Here is a 23261-nt window from a genome sequence, read left to right as displayed (position 1 = left end):
AACCTCAGCACCACTTCCGGCTTTTTTCTATGTATGTGGTACCGAGGAATCGAACCCTGGTCTTTGTGCATGCTAGGCAAGCACTCTACCACTAGGTCAAACTCCTGGCCCCTATCAGAAAAAATTTTAATATCCAATATCTACAGGCAACTCAAGAAACTAATCCCCCCAAACCCAAGGGAACTAAAGAGAGACTTATCAAAAAAAAGGTTAAAATGGCAAAAAAAAAAACCCAACAAAAAAAAATATGAGAAAATGCTCATCATCCATGGTCATAAAGGAAATGCTATAAAAACAATCCTAAGATACTACCTTACCCCAGTCAGAATGGCCAATATTCGGAAATCAATGACAAATGCTGGCAGGGTTGTGGAGAAAGAGGAACGCTACTACACTGCTGGTTGGAATGTAAAATAGTTCAGCCACTCTGGAAGGCAGTTTGGAGGTTTCTTAAAAAACTGAAAATAGACCTTCCCTATGATCCTGCCATATCACTCCTGGGCATCTATCCTGATCATCATAACCCAGGAGATGATAAGGACACCTGCTCAGCCATGTTCATTTCTGTACTTATTCACAATAGCCAGGCGATGGAAACAACCCAGATGCCCTACTGCAGATGAATAGATACAAAAAATGTGGTATATATATACAATGGAATTCTACATAGCCAACAGACAAGATAAAATAATGGCATTCACTGGGAAGCGGATGAAACTAGAACAAATCATGTTGAGTGAGGTAAGTCAAGACCAAAGGAGCAAAAGGTGCATGGTATTGTTAATATGTGGATATTGGATCCAAACAGTACAAGAGCGAGGATTCAATATTCGGGTACCCAAAGTTATGGACAGGGTCTTGGAGATATAAACATAGCTACAAGACATAAAAATCTATGATGGGATATATACTCTATAGACATAATGTTTTATTTTATAGGTTGATATATATACCTATGACATACAAACCCTCAGCTTAATTTTATATTCTAAAAATCTATGTGCCAGTGATTATATAAAGAGATTCTCTTCTTGAATCCTTGTTCGTTAAACATGACATTTGAAATATGATGTAAAAATGAGTGTCAATAAAATCTTTCAAAAAAACTGAAAAAGATACACAAAAATAAATTTGTCTCTGCATATATATTTATTTTTATGATTATTCTCCAATACTAAGACACCTAGAACAAAGGTATAAAAGTTGGCAAACAGAGTACTCTTCAACTTTTCCTCAGAGCACAGAGAAATCCCCCTCAGGTAATATAGAATTCGGTAAGATGGAAAACACTTCTATTTTTATGTTTTCCTTTAAAAAACACATGTAAATATTGATTTATATTTCATACAATTACAAATAAGGATTTGAAGAAGCAACCATAGCTCTTACGTAATTCCTTATCACAAACTGCTGTTGGAATGGGCTATGAATGATGGGTGTAACTAGTGATGGTTTCAACTAAACTTACAGAGGGCCTTTCAAAGCAAGAGGCATTTTCCAATTATGGTCTTGTTCAACAGGAACCCTATCAGCTAACCTCTAATTTCCATTGTTGACTCATGCTTCATGACACTCTGCATTGAACTTTCTCTTTAGCTTTGTTTGTTTGTTTTTTTTTGGGGGGGAGGAGAAGGCTGGTCTTAGGGCTTGAACTCAGGGCCTGGGCACTGTCCCTAAGCCTTTTTTTTTTTTTTTTTTGCCAGTCCTGGGGCTTGAACTCAAAGCCTGGGCACTGTCCTTAGACACTTTTTGCTCAAGGCTAGCACTCTGCCACTTGAGCCACAGTGCCACTTCTGACTTTTTCTGTGCATGCGGTTCTGGGGAATTGAAGCCCAGGGCTTTGTGCATGCTAGGTGAGCACTCTACCATTAGGCCACGCTCCCAGCCCTCCCTAAGCCTACTCGATCTCAGCCTCCTGAGCAGCTATAATTATAGGCATGAGCCACTAGTGCCTAGTGTCTTATCATTTTTAACAACCCTTTCTTATATTATTAGGAAAGTAAGATTATTTTTCAAGGAGCCCACACTTTGAATACCATAAAGCTGACTTTTCAACAATCATTAATTACCTCTAAAGAAAATAAGATTTAATTTACTTTATTACAAAAGGAAATACATTTTAGCACATAATTATTGTAGATGACAGAATATCCAGAAAGGTTCAAATTGATAAGAACATGTACTTTACTGAAATATACTTACTTATAAAAACATATTGCCTTTGCCATGTGAAAACTTGCTGTTTAGTTCTCTAGATTTCTTTATTAGGGCTTTTTTCTGGGCTTCATCAAACCGATTGACCTTGAGATCCTTATCCCGGTCAAATGGTATTCTCTCTTGGGGCTTGTTTTTATCTTCAGCAGCCTTATTCTTTAGTTTTTTATGATGAAGGTCCATAAGAGATTCTGATCTTTTGGATTCCTAGACATAGTAGGAGAGCAGGGAAAAAAATAAACAAAAAAAACCATACAACTTGGCTTGAACAGATTACTCAGAGAACATGATCACAATGCAGAGCAATTATACAGCAGCAGTGTTCACTAACGCTGTTTAAAAACCAAACGGGGGGCGGGGGAGGGGGGGCGGGGCGGGGACGGGGCGGGACATTCCAGATGTCCCTCAGTTGATGAGTGGATCAACAAGTTGTGGTATTTGTACACAATGGAATTCTATGCTGCTGTCAGAAAGAATGACATCGCCCCATTTGTTAGGAAATGGAAAGACTTAGAAAAAATCATATTAAGTGAAGTAAGCCAGACTCAAAGGAACTTAGGCTCAATGGTTTCCCTCATTCGTCATAATCAGTAGAAACCTTGGACTCTACTAGCAGAGATCTACAATAGAGCAAAATCTTGATACATAAGGCCATATAGTATGAAGCTAATTGAAAGGACCTCCAGGATATTGAAACAAAAGCCATATAACGAATGATTGTTGTCCTTTAATGTACTACGTTGTCTCTCATCTCCTTTGCTGCCCCTTGGTTATCTCATATTGTTATAGTATCTCACTTTGTTATCTGATATATTGAATTTATTTGTATTTGGTTATTTGAAATTTGATAGGGAAGGGGGGAAAACCAAAACGGGTGTGGGGTGTGGGGGGGAGGGTAATGGGTACCAAGACATGTGAAAGGGTATCAATGTATGTGAATTAATGCACCTTCTATCTGGCAAATATCATGTAACCCTTTTACTAATTACAATAAAAAAAAAAAAACGGGGGGCGGGGCCAGGAGTTTGGCCTAGTGGTTAAAGTGCTTGCCTAGCATGCAGGAAGACCTGGGTTCGATTCCTCAGTACCACATACATAGACAAAAAAGCCAGAAGTGGTGCTGAGGCTCAAGTGGTAGAGCTCTAGCCTTGAGAAAGTCCAGTGCTCAAGCCCAGGACTGGCAAAAAAAAAAAAAAAAAAAAAAAACCCAACAGGTTTTCCCAAACCCCAAAAGGTATCTAGCAAAGACAAATTTACTTTCATGGAAATAAAAGATATTTATTAACTACATATCATGCAGTAAAATTAGAGTAAGATGGAGGAGAAACAAATTAATTATGTTATTTATATACTAACAAAGAGTATAAGCCAAAAACATGGTCATAAAAGGATTCTACTCTTACTTCCTGAATGTGGGTCCCTGAAGGATACATGGGTAGAGAGGAGAGGAGGCACTGGCAGACAGAAACTAAAACAAAAGTAAAACAGAAAAAAAACAAGAAAGAGCACAGAAGTGGCAGATTTCAAGGGCTGTGCAGAGATTGGTATGTTCCAGATCCTTGGAGAATATTTGTCCCATTCAATTTTTGCCTGCTCATTCTCCTTTATGTTCCTCATTTATTTTTCTTTCATCTTAGCTAAGTCAGGTTGTTATTCACATTTTCAGAGCTATCTAGTAAGATAAGGGTTGAGAAAAGGCAATATAGATAAGGAATTCAGGACAGACTTCTGAGTAGGTTTAGGGTACAAGATAAAATGGCTCAGGACAAGAAGCAACGAGAGGCTAGAGTAGTAGACGAAGGTAATGCAGACAACAACCTTCAAGGTGGGGTATATGGGTTACCAGGAGTGGAGTCGATGCAGTACACCGGTGTGCAGAATTTTAAGATTATTCATCTACAATTCGTAACTATTTCTTTCAAGGGATCTCAAGTAAAAGTATTTGAAGATCTCTAGTCTCCATCTCAGAGCTGCTTAAAGAACTTCAGATTCTCAAGTTCCTCCACGGACTGGGAGAATTGATATCTGGGACTCTGAGAAACCTGTGGTTTTATTAACAAGGTTCTGATATAGGTGGTCCATCAGAGGAACACACATTGGGGAGGTCTTGCTTTTTTGTAGTTTGTCTAAATGCAAAACTTGATGGTTTATCATCACATCTCTACATGCTGATGAGATAATCCTTAACAAAGTGATTACAAGGGGGTAAATTTTACCAAAGGATATTATATACACACATGGAAATATCACAAGGAAACTTCTCTGTACAACTAATATATGCCAATCAAAATTAAGTACAAGGCAGTAACTCAACAGAAGAGGTAATTATTAATAAGGAAGAATGACAAGCTAAAAAGTTAGAAGGACAGGACTTATAGATGTTAGAAAAAAAAAACTAAAGAAAATAGAGAACAGAGTCTGTTAACATTGGTATGGACACATGAGAAAGGATGGAGTGGTAAGGACCCCATTACTTTACCTAAAGCCACTACTGGGGAAAATGATTTATATTGATGAGCAAAGTGTATAAAATGGAACAAAATGCAAATAAAATGGAGAAAAATTAGATGGCAAGTTTTAATGTACTGATTCTTTATATTAATAAGCTAAACACCAATAGAGACAAAAGAACACACTAAACTATTGGGCTACTATAATCAATTGAAACAATTCAATCCATAAATGTACATAGCCTGAGCATTCTGGGCATTCTGAGCATTCAGCCCAGAAACTATTATTTTTTTTGTCAGTTGTTTGTCAGTTGGCCTGTTTTGATCGATCTCTCTCTCTCTCTCTCTCTCTCTCTCTCTCTCTCTCTTTACTCTTTATTTTTTTTTTTTGTGGCACACAAAGCCAAACTAGGGTTCAACTATTAAAAAACTATTTTAAAAACCTAGAAAAACTGTTGTACTACTCAAAATAGCCAACTTGTGGAAACAGTCCAGATGCTCTACATCAGATGAATGGATCAAAAAAAAATGTGGTACTTATAATGGAATTTTACAGTCATTAGAAGGAATAATATTTTGTCATTTTCAGGGAAATGGATGGACTTAGAACAAATCATGTTAAGTGAGGTAAGCCAAGCTCAAAGAGACAAATGGCACAAATGTGGAAGCTAGACCTAAAAGACACTGGGACATAATAATTTACATGACATTCACACACTGTGAGACCAAAGGAGTATACTCTTAGGAGAGGAACAGAAAGGCACAATGCACCTATGTACATCTGACTATACAGAATAATATTTCTTGAAATGAACTATAGGAAATGGAAACAAGAGGTTTTTTCTTTTTTGCTATTTTTGTTTCCTTTTCTTTTTGTTCTGTTGGTTTATATGTTTTGGGAGGGTAAGGGGGAACAGAGAAATGGAGGGACAAAGTGTGAAAAAACTCAGCAATGGTACTCAAAGAATACTATTTTGAAAATGAACTGTATAACTTGTGGGTGGGGATAGGAGGTAAAAAACTGGGAGAAAGTGAGGGAAGGGGTCACATTTTCCAAAAAAGAAATGTTCTCTTACTGGGTGTGGTGGCTCATACCTGTAATGCTACCTATTCAGGAGGCTGAGATCTGAGGATTGTGGTTCAAAGCTAGCTCAGGCACTACAGCCTGTGAGACTCTTATCTCCAATTAACCACTGAAAAACCAGAAGTGGCACTGTGGCTCCAAGGGTAGGGCTACAGAGCTGAAGGGCTCAGAGACAACACCCAGGCCTAGAACTCAAGCCTCATGATTGACCGGAAAAAAAAAAAAAAAAAAGAAAGAAAGGAAAGAAATGTACTCTTCACCAGGCTTATATAACTGTAACCCCTCGATATATATCACATTTATAACAACAATTTTTAAAAGCTCGAAAAAAAGTTCACTGAAAATTCTAAGTGAAAGTTTAAAGTCAACTGATATAGAGATGCTTGCTTAAAAAAAAAATCAGCTAATTAGTCACATCCAATCACTTAGCAAAAATGAGGACTTAGCAGGTATGGGTTCAATCTCTAAAACCGAAAAACCAAAACCTGAAAAGTTTGTGCTCTCGAACTATTTATAAAACTTTGAAGAGTTTATTTTGAATGGAATGGCTTTTTCAATAGCTTTTGTAAACTCATGCTTAGTTTCTGGATGATTGTTTTTTATTTTGTTTTCATGGTAGTAGTTTTAAAATTTCAGTTTATCAAAAGACTAGGGCTACAGAGTATTTTAGTCTTAAGACTATATTAGTATTAAAAAGTCATTTTATTACTGAGCATCAGCATAACACCAAAACTCTAGTTTCTGGGTGCATTTTAAACTAAACTATAGGCCATTACATATCACTCTAAGTACTTCAAAAACATTCATTAAATACTGTTCAGTATTTGCTTAAAGTTTTTCTCTAAGATAAACTTAGATGTAATGAAACCTGCAAATATTAGGTACGTACTGTTTTATAATTCAAAATCCAATCAAAATTCTGTATATTTCCATCACTACAGAAAGTTCACTGTGCCACTTCCTAGTCAAATCTCACCCTCTTATTCCAACAGCCTACGTTCTGTTATTTACTACCATATATTATTCATTCTGCATATTACAGAGCTTCAGATAAACAGAATCAAGAACATGTGCTTGTCTGTGTAAGACAAACCAACCACTCAGCATAATGACTTTGATTCATCCATGTTTGGCATTTATTTTAATTTGTTGCATTTTACAGTTTGAGTTTTCTTTCTTTTATTGATTGATTCTGGACTGTTTGTAATAATAGCTGATATTAATAAGCTTCTATGAACATTTTTGTATCTTTTTCAAGACTATTATGAAAAAGGCATTGTCTTTTTTTTTTGGTCAGTTGTGGGGCTTGAACTTGGCCTGGGCACTGTCCCTGAGCTTTTCAGCTTAAGGCTACTGCTCTACCCCTAGGCCTGGACACTGTCCCTGAGCTCTTCAGCTCAAGACTACCACCCTACCACTTGAGCCACAGCCCCATTTCCCATTTTCTAGTGACTAATTAGAGATAAGAGTTTCATGGTCTTCAATGCCCAGGCTGGCTTTGAACCTGGCTTTGAACCACGATCCTCAGATCTCAGCCTCTTGAGTAGCTAAGATTACAGGTGTGAGCCACCATACCTGGCTTGGCACTGTGTTTTTTTGAGACGACTATGAATAAGTTGGGTGGACATGTTTTCATTCATCTTAAATAGATACCCTGGAATGTATTTAATTAGAGTAAAATACTATAGAGTCATAGTATAGATGTGTTTGGTTTTATAAGAAAGTCAGTTTGGAAAATAAGCTAGCTTGTTAATCTTAAACCATTCTTCTAACATAATTAATTACTGTATAAACTGTGGCTCTTGAAACTACTAGATATTGCATCTGACATGTTTTGAAATGTTGGAGTTTTGTTTTCATTCAGGTCTGGTTAGTTGGAAATAAGAGTCTCACGGACATTTTAGTGCCCAGGCTGGCTTTGGACTGTGATCTTCAGATCTCAGCCTCCTGAGTAGCTAGGATTATAGGCGTAAGCCACTGTGCCTGGCATACTCATTCATTAGTTTTTAAGAGTAAGAAGGATTATAACTAAAAATGAATGAGCTGGGCGCTGGTGGCTCTTGTCTGTATTTCTAGTTATTCAGAAGGCTGAGATCTGAGGATCAAGGTTTGAAGCCAGGCCAGGCAGGAAAGTCAGTGAAACTCTATCTCTAATTAATCACCAGAGAACTGGAAGTGGCACTATGGCTCAAAGTGGCAGAGCACCAGGTCTGAGTAAAGAAGTCCAAGGACAGTTCCTAAGCCCTAAATTTAAGTGCCCAAAGACCAGCACATAAAAGAAAAAAAAAGGAGGAAGAGTAATACATGGGTAAATACAATCAGAGTACATTATATACATATATGGAAAATATCAGATTGAAATGCCTTTGTAAAATTAATTTATGTTGACTTACAAAATGGAACTCTATAGAGACAAAAGATCAGTTGTTGCTTAGGGCTAGAAGGGGATGCTAGTTGACAGAAAGCTGTGGTAAGGGTACAAACTTTTTGGGGCACAGGAAATGTCTAAAGTTGACAATGGTAAAAGTTACAGATATTCCTGGCCACACTGAAAACTACTGAACTGCATGAATTCTAGGAGTGAATTTTATTTTAATGTAGCTGCTTTGAAAAATTCTTACATTGTAGGACGACACTTGCTCAGCCAATCTCTTATCTCTTGCTGAAGGTATGTGGTCTTCATCCTTCTTACCCAATGACTTCCTTGATTCTTGTGTTTCCTGAAGAACAAACATAGATAACATATTAATCAAGATAAAATAAAAATAAATCTTATTTTTACTTAGATTAAATAACAAGAACCTAAACTAGTCTTTTAGGCTAGTTGATTTCCTTCCAGTTACAAATTTTTATATATTTGAAGAGATCAATTCATGAGTAGCCTATTTTGTAAGCAAAACCTCTAGCCAATCAACTAACAGGAAGAAATTACTTATTTATTAAGCCTAGAGTAAGTTTTTACTAATAATAACAAGATGTAGCAAAATAATGACTAAAAGAAATCTATCATCTGTTATCAAACACAGTGAAAAGAGCAGGGCAGGTAGCTTATTATCCTAGCTATTTAGATGCAGAAATTAGGGGGAATCTTGGTTTGAGGTTAACCTGGGCAAAATGTTTATGGGACTTTATCTCAACTATAAGCTGGTTATGGTAGTGCATACCTGTTATCTAGTTACACAAAAGGCTAAGATCAAAAGGAGAGTGGTACAGGCAAAAAAGGAGACCCCCTATTTCAAAAATAACCAGAGCAAAAGGGCCTGGAAGTATGTGGTTGAAGCTACAGAGCTAAGAGAAGTGGAATGGTGGTACTTTTCTGTAATCCCATCTACTCAGAAGAAAGAGACAGAAAGGCTAGCTGGGTTAAAACTAAAAAGATCTAATCTCACAAACAAATATTGTATGGTGCATGCCTGTAATCTTAGGAAGAGAATCATAGTCTGAGGTAGGCTTGGCGAAAGCACAAAAGTGCTATCTGAAAACACATGAAAAGCAAAGGCACTGGAGGTATGGCTCAATTTGTACAGCACTTGTCTAGCAAGTATGAGGCTCTGAGTTCAATCTCAAAAAAAATCAGTGAAGCTATGCTTCCCACAATATGTGTGGCTCTCTTACAGTTTATCTTTTGTTACTCTTGCCTCCATATACATTCAATTACTGTTCTGAGATATTTATTTAATCTAAGGGACAAAGGGAATTTGTGATGTTGCCAAATGTGATAGAGTGTGCAGATTTCAATGAATCCCCACCCTTCAAGAGTAACACTTCTAAGTGTGCAAGTATAGCTCAGTAGAAGGGTACCCGTGCGGCAAGTGTAAGGCCTTGAATTCAACCCCAAGACAATCACAAAGATACCACAACATAAAATAACCCCTACTTTATAACCACCTCTCTACAAGAGAACAATCCATAGGAAGTTACTTTATCTTTCTACCAAACATGCCTGACAGAAGATGTATTGAACTCATAGTTACAGGAAGAGAATAATGATTCTGAGAAGTCTAAGACTGAGGATCAAAGTAAATAACAGATGAAGTAAGTGTGGAACTGATCATATCAGAATTAAGCATTTAAGCCTTTGATGGGATATCTTATGGAAATTATACCCTTAGGTAGAATAAGTTTAAGGAGTAGTTCTTTTTCTAAAATAAATAATCAGGAAGACAGGAGGAGGAAGAAAAAACACAATATATTTCAATGAAGATGCTTCTTACTATGTTGGCAAGTCATGTGGACCTTGGCACACCTGACTCCAGCCATTTTTGGGAATTCTCTAGGTATTTGCCATGCTACTCTGAAAATTTGGTGACTCATACCTGTAATCCTAGCTACTCAGGAAGCTGAGATCTGAGGATTGTAGTTCAAAGCCAGCCCAGGCATGAAAGTTCTTGAGATTCTTATCTATAATTAACCACCAGAAAACCAGAAGTGGTGCTGTGGCTCAAGTGGTAGAACACTAGCCTTGAGATAAAGAGCTCAGGAATAGCACCCAGGCCCAGAGTTCAAACCCCATGGCCACCAATAAATAAATAAATATACATTTTCATGCAGTCAGTATAATGTAGTATGAAAACTAGGAAATTTGGATTTAGAGGGGTCAAGATGGACTTTTTTTGGGGGGGTGGTCATGGAGGGGGTGGCGCAGTCCCGTAGCTCTTCAGCTCAAGGCTAGTGCTCTACCACTTGAGCCACAGCCCCACTTCCTGTTTTCTAGTGATTAACTGGAGATAAGTCTCATGGCTTTGTAGTGCCTGGGTTAGCTTTGAACCACAGTCTCAGATTTCAGCCTCTTGAGTAGCTAGGATTACAGGCGTGAGCTACCATGCCAATAAAAATGTAATTTTTTGTGACTGCCCTAGAAAAGAGTTAATCTGTGACTTAGGGCTGAAGCTTTAGAAGAGTCTGCTAATTAGAAAATAGTACATAACAGTATGACTTTCCTGCCTCATAATTATACTTTGGAGGAAAACATGTATTTTCCCTTTGGAATCAGAGCTTCCAAAAGAAGAACCCTTAAATACTTTTGCCCTAGCAAAACTGAGCCAACACAGACAAAATTCATAAATAAACCAACACACAACCAAATAAAGGTTCCCACCTTAGTTTTCCTTTCCCTGTCTGCTGGAGTATCTGTCCAGATTGATCGGTCTCCAGATTTATCATCAGCTCTTCTCTTAAAGGTCCTTGGTCCAAGACCAAAATCTTTCATTTCTGGAGGAAGCTCAGTCATCCATGATTCTCTTGTAATTGGTTTAGATGAATCCTTTAAGAGAAATAAAAAGGTGAAAAGAAAGCACCGTGGACAGTGTACAGATAATATTGTAATTATGGTTGCCAAATAAGATTTTAAATTTGCTTTAAAACTTCAATAGAAATGATAGTTTTGTGACATACATTTGTAGTACATGTTAGGAAGTACTTCACCCAAATTTGTTATTCTTCTGGCTATCTTTTGCCATACAGAATATTTTTAGTAGACAATGTCACCAATTTTTCCCTTTGCAATTTATGGGGTATGAAGATGCTAGATTTCAACATTTACAATGTATACAAGTAGAAATAGATACAGACATATACATACAAGCAATCTTAAGATTATAAATAGTATATTTAGTTTTAAAATTAATTTTATGTAGTTTATTTCTTAAAAGGTTTAAAAGACCTTACATCATCTCCTTTTGTTAATTTTTCTTTCATTCTCTGGGCTCTTTTTTCAAATTCTGCTGTTACACTGAAGTTAACAGGTCCTTTGGCGGGCATTGGTCCAATAATATCTTCATTTTCACTGCTGTCTATTTCCTTTTAAAACAAGACATTGTTTTTAATCCAAGAGGAGATTAGTAGGTATAGAAAAAGATCCTAGGCCAGGAGTTTGGCCTAGTGGTAGAGTGCTTGCTTAGCATGCATGAAGACCTGGGTTCAATTCCTCAGTACCACATACATAGAAAAACCAGAAATGGTGCTGTGGCTCAAGTGGAAGAGTGCTGGCCTTGAGGAAAAAGCCCAAGAACAGTGCTTGGGCCCTGAGTTTAAGCCTCAGGGCAAAAAAAAAAATCCCACATTACTCAAATTGAAGTAGATTATCCATAGACAACAGAACAAAAAGAAAATGTACCAGCTCATCCCTAATGCATGACGAGCTTTTCCTTGCTTTCTGCAAGTGCATAGTACAGAAATGATAAACCCAAAGCAAGTGGGCTGTCTACCCCTCCTCTTATTCAATTATTTTAATGTTCCTCTTGGTGTCTTGGTGGACACAGATATGGCCTCAGAATTACCAAGGGTATTTTTTTTTTAAACCAATTATCAGTGACAACACAGATGAAATCAAATATTATTTTTGGTACACAAAGAGTGCTTTGGAAGATATCAGCAAGCAAGGTATATTTTTCGGCCCTCACGCAACAGAAGTACTATGTAATAACATAGAACACTGGCCTATATCCAAGTAACTTTGTTCCAAAGTATCTCACTTACCCCAAAGGTAAAATAGCATTGTTTTAATGGAATTCAACTAGTTGTTATTAAATCATTTTGATAAGCATTTTTTTCCCTCTGTGGGTCTGCTACATGGTCTATACAGCAGGGATGGAAGGCTGTCCTTGTCCTCCAAGAGATTTTTCGTGATAGATAACAGTAACATACTTGATTTTTACACTGTTAAATGATTCCTCTTCTTCTTCTTACTAGTCAGATCAGGAAGTACGTGTGTATGTATGTATATGTGCGTTCATGCGTGCACGCACATGCGTGTGTGTGTGTGTGTGTGTGTGTGTGTGTGTATGTTTATGTTAGCCTTGGGGTTTGAACTAGGGCCTGTTCACTGTCCCTAAGCTTATTTGCTCAAAGCTGGTGCTCTACCACTTGAGCCATAGTGCCACTTCTGACTTTTTAGTGGTTAACTGGAGAAAAGAGTCTCATGGACTTTCCTGCCTTGGCTGGCTTCAGATCCTCAGATCTAAGGCTCCTGAGTGTTTCGGATTCCAGGGGTGAACCACTGGTGCTTGGCAGGAGTTTTTTTTATATTGCTTTCATTCCCCACAAATCACCCAAATGTAGCTTACTCTCAATGAGTTTTCTTATCTCTGAACCATGATACCAATGAGTTTTGGTAACAACTTGGCAATTATTTGTCCTCTAAATCCTCCCTACACATTTAGTATGTATGGACTTTGGCATTAAAATGCCACACTTAATTCTTAGCTGTGTTTTCTTTTTGAGGAAACCTAAGCTTAAAGAAGCATACTAAGAAAACATACAAAACTTTGCAGGGAGGGAAAAGGGGACAAAAACATGAGAAGGGGTATCAAGGTTTTAGAAGTAATGTACCCATTACCATACACATGTAACTGTACCTCCTCTATACATTATTCAACAATAAAATACAATAAAAAAAGAAGCTACAAAACTTGCCTCACATTATAAAGCTAGAATCTAAGACTCAATATTCCATGAACAAAGGCAGGATTTTTTTTTTTTTTTTTGCCAGTCCTGAAGCTTGAACTCAGGGCCTGGGCACTATCCCTGAGATTCTTTTTGCTCAAGGCAAGCACCCTACCACTTGAGCCATAGGACCACTTCTGACTTTTTCCATTTATGAGGTACTGAGGAATCAAACTCAAGGCTTATGTATGTTAGGCAAGCGCTCAACCACTAAGTCACATTCCCAGTCAAGAATTCTTATATAGAGTGACAGCAACCCTTCTGTTCTATTCTTAAACTATTTGTGATTTAACTTCAAGTGTTTTATAGATTAGCTCTACTATAGGAAATTCCTTGACATCACAGATATTATCTTTATTTTTAATTCTATGCAGATTAGAAGTAAAATGGGCCAATATAAAAGGGTGCGGTGGCTCACACCTGTAATCCTAGCTAACTCAGGAGGCTGAGATCTGAGGTCTGCAGTTCAAAGCCAGCCAGGGCACCAAAGAATGTGAGACACTTATCTCCAATTAATCACTAGAAAACTGGGAAGTGCGGCTGTGGCTCAAGGGGTAGGGTGGTAGCCTTGAGCTGAAGAGCTCAGCGATAGTGCCTAGGCCCAGAGTTCAAGCCCCATGACCCACAAAAAAAAAAAAAAGAAGCAATAAATGTATTATTATTGTTTAAGAAGGTAGGATAAGCTAATGGTATATTTTTATTTAACTAAAGACAGCTTTATGAAAGTTCATGTCTTGATAAGAACTTTCAGAAATAAAGAGTCATAAACTAAATGGAGGAAGCAAAGGAAAAAATTGACAAACACAGAAAACTATAATGTAAGCACAAATCTAAGCTAATGTTTTCAGAAAAACAAATACTATGCACCCTTCTAGGTTAGTATGGACTCTAAAGGTAAAGACCTCATTTGTAATTATTAACATTATAATTAATTAATACAATATTAGCCTTGCGATTGCAGATAAGTTACCTAACCTACAGTTCTCCCTGCCCTCCCCTCCCCCCCCCCCCCCCCCCCCCCCCCCCGGCTCTGTTACAAAGATTTAAACTCATCATCTCCTACTTGCTAGGCTGGTGCTCTATCATTTGAGGATGCTTTTTGCAGATTATTTTTGAGATAGTAAACTTTTTTGCCTGGATGGATCTTGAATACTGATCCTTCCCTCTCATCCTCTGGAGTAGCTAGGTTTATAAGATGAGCCATGAGTATCCCACAAAACATTCATTTTTGTTTTGTTTTGAAAGTTGCAACAGAGATTTAACTCAGTGCCTCATAGGCACTCTACCACTTGAGCCACACTTGCAGCCTCCTATTTAACCTTGGCTTTCATGTTTTTTAAATGGAGCTGATAAAAAAAATACTCCCACCGCCAACTGCTCTACTAAAAAAGAGAATCAGGCGTTTTGTTCCTCCTCTTTTGTGACTGTTTATAACTCCTGGGGAAAATGTTGATAATTTTGTCAATCACTTTGGTTCCAGTCTTACTACCCATCTAACTGGCTTGGGCATGGATGTCTGGTAAAATTTTGGTCAAACAACGTGAATGAAGATCTGTAGAAAACCTTGTAATTTGATGACAGATTCGTTTTTTGAGTATGTGCCAGGAACACTGCTGTTCTTAGAAACCACACAGAGTTAATAACTCTAAAGTTCAGTCTTTACCACTGCACCATATTTCCATTCACAATCTCTCTCTCTGGTCCGTCATGGGGCTTGAACTCTGGACCTGGACTCGGTCCCTGAGGTCAAGGCTCCTGCCCTACTCCTTGAGCCAAGGGCCACTTCTGGTTTTCTAGTGGTTAACTGGAGATAAGAATTTCACAGTTCCCTGGCTGGCTTTGAACCATGATCCTCAGATCTCAGCCTCCTGTGTAGCAAGGATTACAGGCATGAGCCACCATGTCTGGCCACAATAGCATTTTAACTGTTACTACAGTGGAGACAAGCAGTGATTTCTTGACTACATGAATTCACTTGTAGAAAGAGGTGTTTGCTAATTAAAAGTTGGTTTTGATGAGCGGGGAATTTGGTCAATAGAATGCTTGCCTAGAATGCACAAAGACCCGGGTTCGATTCCTTGGTACCACATATACAAAAAAGGCTGGAAGTGGTGCTGAGGCTCAAGTGGCAGACCACTAGTCTTGAGAAAGCCCAAGAACAGTGTTTAGGCCCTGAGTTCAAGCCCCATGACTGGCAAAAAAAAAAAAAAAATGGCTTTGATAAGTAAACAATGTGTAAACTTGGGTAAGTTACCCACTATATTTTATGAGACTGGAGAGAAGGATCAGATCCACATGTGGGGAAAATATATTATAAATGATACATATTTCAGCTATTTTTTAGGAGAAAAAGGGCCCCTTTCATATTTGACTATAAAATCACTTGATTATTTTATAAAAATCACTTATCTACAAGTATATTTGTTATAAACAGGTAGCAGTCCTGCTAGGAGAGAGTTAATCTCAAGGTAAAGAACAAACTCCATAGTTTCTCTCCTCCAGGTCAATAATTACAATAATTCCTTCTTTTTTTTTTTTTGCCAGTCCTGGGCTTAAGCTCGGGGTCTGAGCACTGTCCTTGGACTTTTTCAAGGCTAGAGCTCTACCACTTGAGCCTCAGCACCACTTCTGTATGTGGTAATGAGGAATCGAACCTAGGCAAGCATTCTACCACTAGGCCAAATTCCTGGCCCCTAATTCCTTCATTTTTTTCATCATGTTCTACTTTCTTAATGCTTTAAAACTCTGTCTTCTAAGATATTTCATACCAACAGAACCTTTGTGGCTAGCTTTTGAGTTCATCTACCTATGTTATGATCTTCAACCAATCTGAATATAACTGAATCTTATATTAATCTCCAACTGCTCCTGAGGTTCTGAGTTTGTTATCTCTTATTTTTAAATGAAAATGTTCCAAACCTCAGAGTTGAAATATGTTGATGCTTGTCCTTGGTCCTCTCTGCCTTTGTCACTTTTCTGAGTAGATTTAATGAACCCAGGTGGCAATGCAGGACCTATTATAGGCCTGAAAAATAAAATGGTCCTTTGTCATTCTCCCGACTAAAATGCTGTTTTCAGAGTAAGAGTTCACAAAAATAATAAAGTTAGATAATAACCAACGTTTAAACCAAGCATCTTAATACAGTATTTTTACTAGTTTAAAAAACTTACTGCAATCTTTTGATATTGGTATATGACTATTTTCTAAAGGTACTGTATTAAGTAAGTAAAAGGATAATACTGTTTCATAATGGGTTTAGAGTATACGTATAACTAGCCGAAGTCTTTTTTTTTTTTTTTGCCTTGGCTCTTTTTCAGTTTTGATGTTCACAGTCCACTAAAAGTATCTTAAGGGTATTATAATTATAGTCTGAACTACTTACTTAAGTTTAAAATGGATTCTTCTGAGAACACACAGAGCATGTATACACAATATGTGTCAGTAATCTGTGCCAGAACAGTGTATATATCTACACCCTAACCTCACTAATAATCCACCAAAAGCCTGGAAGTATAGAAGACTGTAGCTACCTACTTCACTGAGTCCTATGAACAGAAGAAAAGTTGCTGTGCTAACTACATTTCAATCAGGCCCTTTTCTGTTTCCCAAACACAGTCCAGGTCAGCATAAGTTGCTCTACTTTGGGAAAATTTAAACTTAAAGACACACATAAGCCATAAGTAGCTGAGCTGTCTTCTGCCACATGCTAAAGAGACTGTTATCAGGTACAAAGCCAGAATGCCTGAATTCTGCACCTTACTATATACACTATAAAAAATAAAAGAGAAAACGTATTTTCTAGTCTCTTTTAGACTTTTCAGCTTCTCATCCTTGCTTTTATGATAATATTTTTTCCTACAATTGTCACTGGGTGCATGTCACCAGTCCAGATGACAAGGCACAAGCTGAATTTTTCAGGTTGTGATGTATTCCATTTACAGAGTGGTCAGAAAGTCTGGGCTCTGTTTTGGTTCATGAATTCTCTCTGAGCTTAATGATTTTGCACATGATAGGGAAGTTTGGTGTGGTTATAAATGTTCAATTAATTAAAATAAGTAAAGCATTTTTTACTTATGAGTACAATTTTTTCCTGCATTGGAGGTTTTCACGTTTGAACTCAGGGACTCAGACTTGCTGGCAGATCCCCTCCTGCTGAGCCATGCCTCCAGTCTATTTTGGAGACAGGATCTTATTTCCTATCTTATTTTTCATGTGGTAGCAAGGATGACAAGTGCATACCACCATGTCCAACTTCTTCTACTGAGACTGTCTCAGAGACTTTTTTGCCCAGGGCTGGCCTGAAATTATAATCTCCTTGATCTCGACCTCCACAAAGTGAGGATGCCAGGTGCATACCAGTGCATCCAACTATGGATTGAGAAGGAGCCTTTTGAGTTTTTCTGCTAGGGCTGGCCTCTCAAGTAGCTAGGGTTACTGACATGAGCCACCAGGCTCTGCTCTTAACACAATTTTTTTTTAGCACAGCTACACATACAATTATAGTTTATTTTTCTGACTAGAGGGAATCTGTGGAGATAAACTAAGCGTATATAAAAACCTTAAAATACAGTAAACATAACTACAGCATGATCAAGACTGTATTAGAAGCTTTCAACCCCCAATATATGTTGCTAGTTATTTATTTCACATACAGATTTTGTAAATTATTTTATTAAAATGTAATTATTAAGAAACTGCTTTAAATCTAAGTATAGTTAAATATCCCTTATTAAAAATGTTGGGGAACACTATGACTCAGAAATCCTACTCTCCTGGGCATTTACCCAAATGTCCAGAAACAAGGCCATACTAAAGCCACTAGCAAAATGATGTTCATTGAAGCATTATTTACCATAGCTAAAATATGGAACCAACCCAGATGCCCCTCAGTAGATGAACAGATCAGGAAGATGGTATTTATACACAATGGAATTCTATGCTGCCATCAGAAAAAATGACATCACCCCATTTGTAAAGAAATGGAAAGACTTGAAAAAAGTCATAGTAAGTAAAGTAAGCCAGACCCAAAGGAACATAGGTTCCGTGGTTTCCTCATTTGTATTAGTATACATCTAGAATTCTCCTACCAGAGGATCAGAATAGCTCAAAAGCTATGTACATATGGCCATATCTAGGATGAGACTAAGCGAAATGAACTCTAGGATATGGAAACAAGAGGTTTATCTTTGTGATTGCTGTTCTTAAAGTACTATGTGAAGTTGTTTCTTTTCTTTTTTCCCCCTTATGATTTATCTCATGTTATTACTGTATCTGACTTTGTTATCTGGTATATTATATATATGCTTACGTGTTTATTTGAAATAGGGAAGGGAAGGGGAAAAACAATAAGACTGGGAGGGTCTGCAGAGAGGGGAAGTGGGAGAAAAACATGAGAAGGCGTAACAATGTTCAAGAAGAAATGTACTCATTACCTGACCAATGTAACTGTAACCCCTCTAGATGTTACCCCAACAATCAAAAAAAAAAAAGAAAAGAAAAAGAAAAGAGAAAAAATGTTGGGAAACAAAAGTGTTCCACATTTCAGATGTTGAAATATATACATGAAATATCTTAGGGTCTATGTCTAATCGTGAAATCCATGTTTCATACACATTTTAAACACACAGCCTAAAAGTACACACTATTAAAAAAATTTTATGTATGAAATGAAATTTGAATACACTGAGCCAGACTTGTGGTGTCAGGTTGGCACTCAAATATGTTGGATTTTGTAATATTTTGGATTTTAGACTTTCAGATGAAAAATACCACACCTGTAATGTATGTATATGCCTGTTGGACTGTATTACTTTATCTTTTTAAAAGGGGGAATGGGTGCTGTCTCAGTCAGCCCCCCAACCACTTTTGTGAGTGTGAAATAAAGAGATGTGGAAGTTTTCTATAATTGATGTCATAAACATGCAAATGATAATTACTTTTTATTATTATAAAGAACAACTACTTTCCCCTATGAATGACTCTTTTCAAACATTATGGAAATAGGTATATTTAAAAACACAAAACAATTTCAGACAACTCTTTCACATATTAATGGATACTGGTGGCAATAATTTAAAAAGACTGGCCTTTAAAAAGACTCACCTTGGTGGAGAATCATCCTGCTTTTTAAATCCAGGAGGAAGGGCTGGTCCAAAGAATCCTTCTTCCTCCTCATTGTTGTCATCCTGACTTCTCTGTTTCCTAGAAACACAATAGTGTAACTTTACGTCAAGAAAATTTCCACAAAGACAGACCGACAGACAGACAAAGAGGGAGAGAGAGACAGAGAGAGCGAGTGTGTGTGTGTGTGAGTGTGTGAAGTTTGAACTTAAGCCCTCAGACTTGTTCTATTTGCTCGCTTGGCTGGCATTCTACCACACTGCCCATACTACTTTTGGATAGCTAGATTGGAGATAATATCTCCTGGACTTTTCTGCACTGGCAGCTCTCAGATCGTGATCCTTCAGATCTCAATCTCCTGAGTAGTTAGGATTATAGGTGTGAGCCACTGACTCCTGGTGGAAAATTTCAATTTTCAAAGAAATAATTAGCTAATTAATTGCATGCCTAGTATTTAAATAGAACAAGCACAACATATAAACCTTTTTTTTTTTAAGGTGCAGGGCTAGAATGTTTAGAACATTTTCTCATTTGAATAACACCTTAAAGAAAAAAAAAATCCCATATGTAAGAATTTTGCTGGGTTGGGAATGTAGGCAAGATTAATTGCCTACCATGTATAATCCTCACTATCATAAAAAATTGTTGAAATTCTAGATATATCTACAGCTATGTAGCACTAAAATAAACTTCTGTTTATGATCAAATTATGTATGAAATTATTTTTTCAGTGTTACAGAAACCCAAATCCATATGCCTTTACAAGCTATGTGTTCTAGTCAAAGCTAATGCTTTGCTTTTGATTTATCATGTAACTTAAAATACTTACTTTGCAATTGGACCACTGTCATCTTCTTCAGATTCTTGATTTCTTTCTTCAGACAAAGAACTGCTGTCCTCATCGCTGTCTGATGAATTTGAACTACTGCTTTTATAATTAGGGGGCAGAGCTGGTCCTGCAACTGAAGATTTGCTGCGTGTGACATAAGCAGCCACAACTGTTTCACTGAATCCTCTTCACTGATAAGTTTTCACATTCTTTTCTTAACGTCACAGCACTATCTATGCATAGTTTTTTATGAACTCTCATAACATTTGGTCCTGTTTTATGTACAGTGGTTTCATCCTTTCCAACTCTAAGAATGCAATCACTTTATGTTATAACTCCCTTCCCCTCACTTTTTTGTGCTGGTATTGGGGCCTGGTTGCTATCCCTTAGCTATTTCACTAAGGGGAGCCCTCTATCTTTTGAGCCATAGCTCCATTTCCAGCCAGTGTTTACTTGGAGATAGTCTCATGGACTTTCTTGTCTGGGTTGGCTTTGAATAGAGATCATCAGATTTCAACTTCCCAAGTAGTTAGGATTACAAAGATGAAACACCAATACCTGGCCTTATACCATCTTTTCTTGTTGTTGTTTTGGTCAGTGGTGGGATTTGAATTCTGGGCCTGGGTGTGTCCCTGAACTATTCAGCTCAAGGCTACCACTCTACCCCCTGAGCCACAGCACCTCTTTTCTGGTGGTTAATTGGAGATAAGAGTCTCACAGACTTTAGTGCCCAGGCTGGTTTTGAGAGATCCTCAGATCTCAGCCTCCTGAGTAGCTGGGATTACAGGTGTGAGCCATCCACCGCACCCAATTATATACCATCTTTTTAGATTTACTTATTTATTTATATTTTGTGGGTCATGGGCTTGAACTGGCCTGGGACCTGTCCCTGAGCTCTTCAGCTCAAGGGTAAGGCGTTACCCCTACCCAAGAGCCAAGCCCATACTTTTCTAGCTGTTAATTGGAGATAAAAGTTTCAGGTCCTATTGTGCCCAGGCTGGCTTTGAACCTTGATCCTCAAATCTCAGCCTCCTGAGTAGCTAGGATTACAGGCATGAGCCATTGCGCCTGGTGATCTTTTTAATAAAATTCAAGAAATCTTTGAAGAGCTCAGGGATAGCATGCAGGCCCAGAGTTCAAGTCCCATGGCTGACCAAAAAAAAGATCCCTGCTCATCTTCACACTTGAAACCATAAAATAACATAATTTCTCTTGTAACACCAAGTTACTGTACCTGCCAAAATTTGCATCGTCCTCATATATACTGAGAACTTGGCTAAATGCATAGGACTTTGAACCCAAGGGCATCTAACATAAAACAGGTATTATGATGGAAAGCATAACTTTTTGCCAGTCCTGAGGTTTGAACTCAGGGCCTGGATGTTGTCCCCAAGCCTCTTTGTGCTCAAGACTATTGCGCTATCATTTGAACCACAAGGCCCCTTTCCGCTTCTTCTGAGTTGTTTATTGGAGACAAGAGTCTCATGGACTTTTCTGCCTGAGCTGGCTTCAAAATACCATCCTCAAATTTCAGTCACCTGAGTATCTAAGATTACAGGCTTGAACTATGCATCACTTTTTATAACAGCCAAAAATAGAAAGTATTAAAATGCCAGTCAACAGTAAAATGAGTAAATGAATTGCAGAATGGTCACCCAATGAGATTTACCTACATTTTTCTTGAACTTTAAACTGAATAGGCTTTGCTAAAATAAAAGCAAAACCTTTAAAAATGGCTCTATCAGAAATGAGAGATGGAAGGAAACCTACAGTGGAAACATCGTATCTGGGTAAAGAAACAAAATTTTGATTGAGAAATGTTTGGGATTTTTTTTTTTTTCTTGTGCAGTCCTGGGGCTTGAACTCAGACCATGAACTCTAGCCTTGAGTTTCTGTTTTTATTTTTTGCTTGAGGCTAGTCCTTATTTGAGCCACAGTTCCACTAAGGGCTTTTTAGTGGTAACTGGAGATAAGAGTCTCATGGACTTTCTGCCCAAGTTGGATTCGAACCTTGATCCTCAGATCTCAGCCTCTGAAGTAACTACGAATCCCTGGCACGCAGCGGGATAGTCTTTTGTGTCACTCCCAGTAAACAAGTAAGAACAAACTTTGCAGGAGGCACCTGAGAAGCATTTGCTTGTTACCTGGGAATGTCCGTTATACTTTAAGAAACAAGAGTATAAGGAAAGATGCAGTGGACTGGACAGAGAAAAACGTGAGGATAATGAGGAAGGCACAAAAAATCTGGGAGGGTTTAGAAAGAGGACGTTCAGTTGGAGGATGGATAGGAGTTTGTAAATTGGTTTACGTAAGAATCCAATCAGAGACCAAAAGGAGCTTAGCCCTGGTGAAAGTATGTGGACACTGGGCTTCGGTGCTAGGCGGTGTGTGTGACGCCAAGGAGAGGTAGGCAGGTCTGAGGCTGGAGGACATGGGGTTTCCTGCATTGACCTAGTAGGAGAGGCAACCTGGGGCAGGGATGAGAAAAACCGCTTCGTTCTACTTTGAACTCCACCAATGAGGGTGTGATCTGTGACTCTTCCCGGGCGCCAAGGTCCCAATTTGTAACATGAGGATAATAACCTTTTCCTTATAAAGTTGCACGGGAGGATGAGATGACTGAATTGACTATTGATCAATTTGGCAAGGTATCCGGCTTCTGTTTAGTGCGCTGGTTCATTTATTTATTATTTACTTATTTTACTTATATCACGCTAAAGCGGTTTCCGAGGAGCCTCCTTCCCCACCACTATGGCCTGAAAAGGAGAGTGAGCTCGAGCCACCTCGCTCCGCCGCCCTCGGATGCGCTGACTTTGCCTCCAAGGACCGGGTCGGGCTGAACGCGCGGCCGCTTACCGGGGCTCGGGTCTCGCTCCTCCTCCTCCTCCGCGGTCCCTCTGGCCTTGAAGCCAGGGGGTAGCTCTGGTCCGATCAGCTCCCTCGCCATCTGCGGCGGCGGACAAGTGTCGCCCAGGTACGTCAAATCTATCCAAAAGGGAGTCCGCGGAGCGCGGAGACTGTCGGAAGTTTTTTTTCCGGCGCCGACTGATGACGTGTCCGCCCGCGGTTGGCGGAGACGATGTAATTAGCATAACGGAAGTGACCTTTAAAAGCGCGTTC

General features: G+C 38.3%; 1 protein-coding gene across 1 annotated transcript; it reads right to left on the bottom strand.

Annotated features, from left to right (window-relative positions):
• Positions 1-1626: 1626 nt before the first annotated feature.
• On the bottom strand, positions 1627-23169 carry Gpalpp1 (GPALPP motifs containing 1). Its single transcript, XM_090342110.1, has 8 exons — positions 22998-23169; positions 20142-20274; positions 19295-19393; positions 16111-16216; positions 11416-11547; positions 10847-11011; positions 8370-8468; positions 1627-2421 (listed from the first exon to the last, which is right to left on the bottom strand). The coding sequence occupies exons 1-8, from the start codon at positions 23086-23088 to the stop codon at positions 2203-2205; spliced, it is 1044 nt and encodes a 347-aa protein (XP_090198236.1). The 5' UTR covers positions 23089-23169; the 3' UTR covers positions 1627-2202.
• Positions 23170-23261: the final 92 nt, after the last annotated feature.

Source organism: Megascapheus bottae, chromosome 11, assembly GCF_031878675.1.
Source record: "Megascapheus bottae isolate mThoBot1 chromosome 11, mThoBot2.hap1, whole genome shotgun sequence".
Taxonomy (NCBI): domain Eukaryota; kingdom Metazoa; phylum Chordata; class Mammalia; order Rodentia; family Geomyidae; genus Megascapheus; species Megascapheus bottae.
This window is presented reverse-complemented; position numbering and strand designations above follow the sequence as displayed.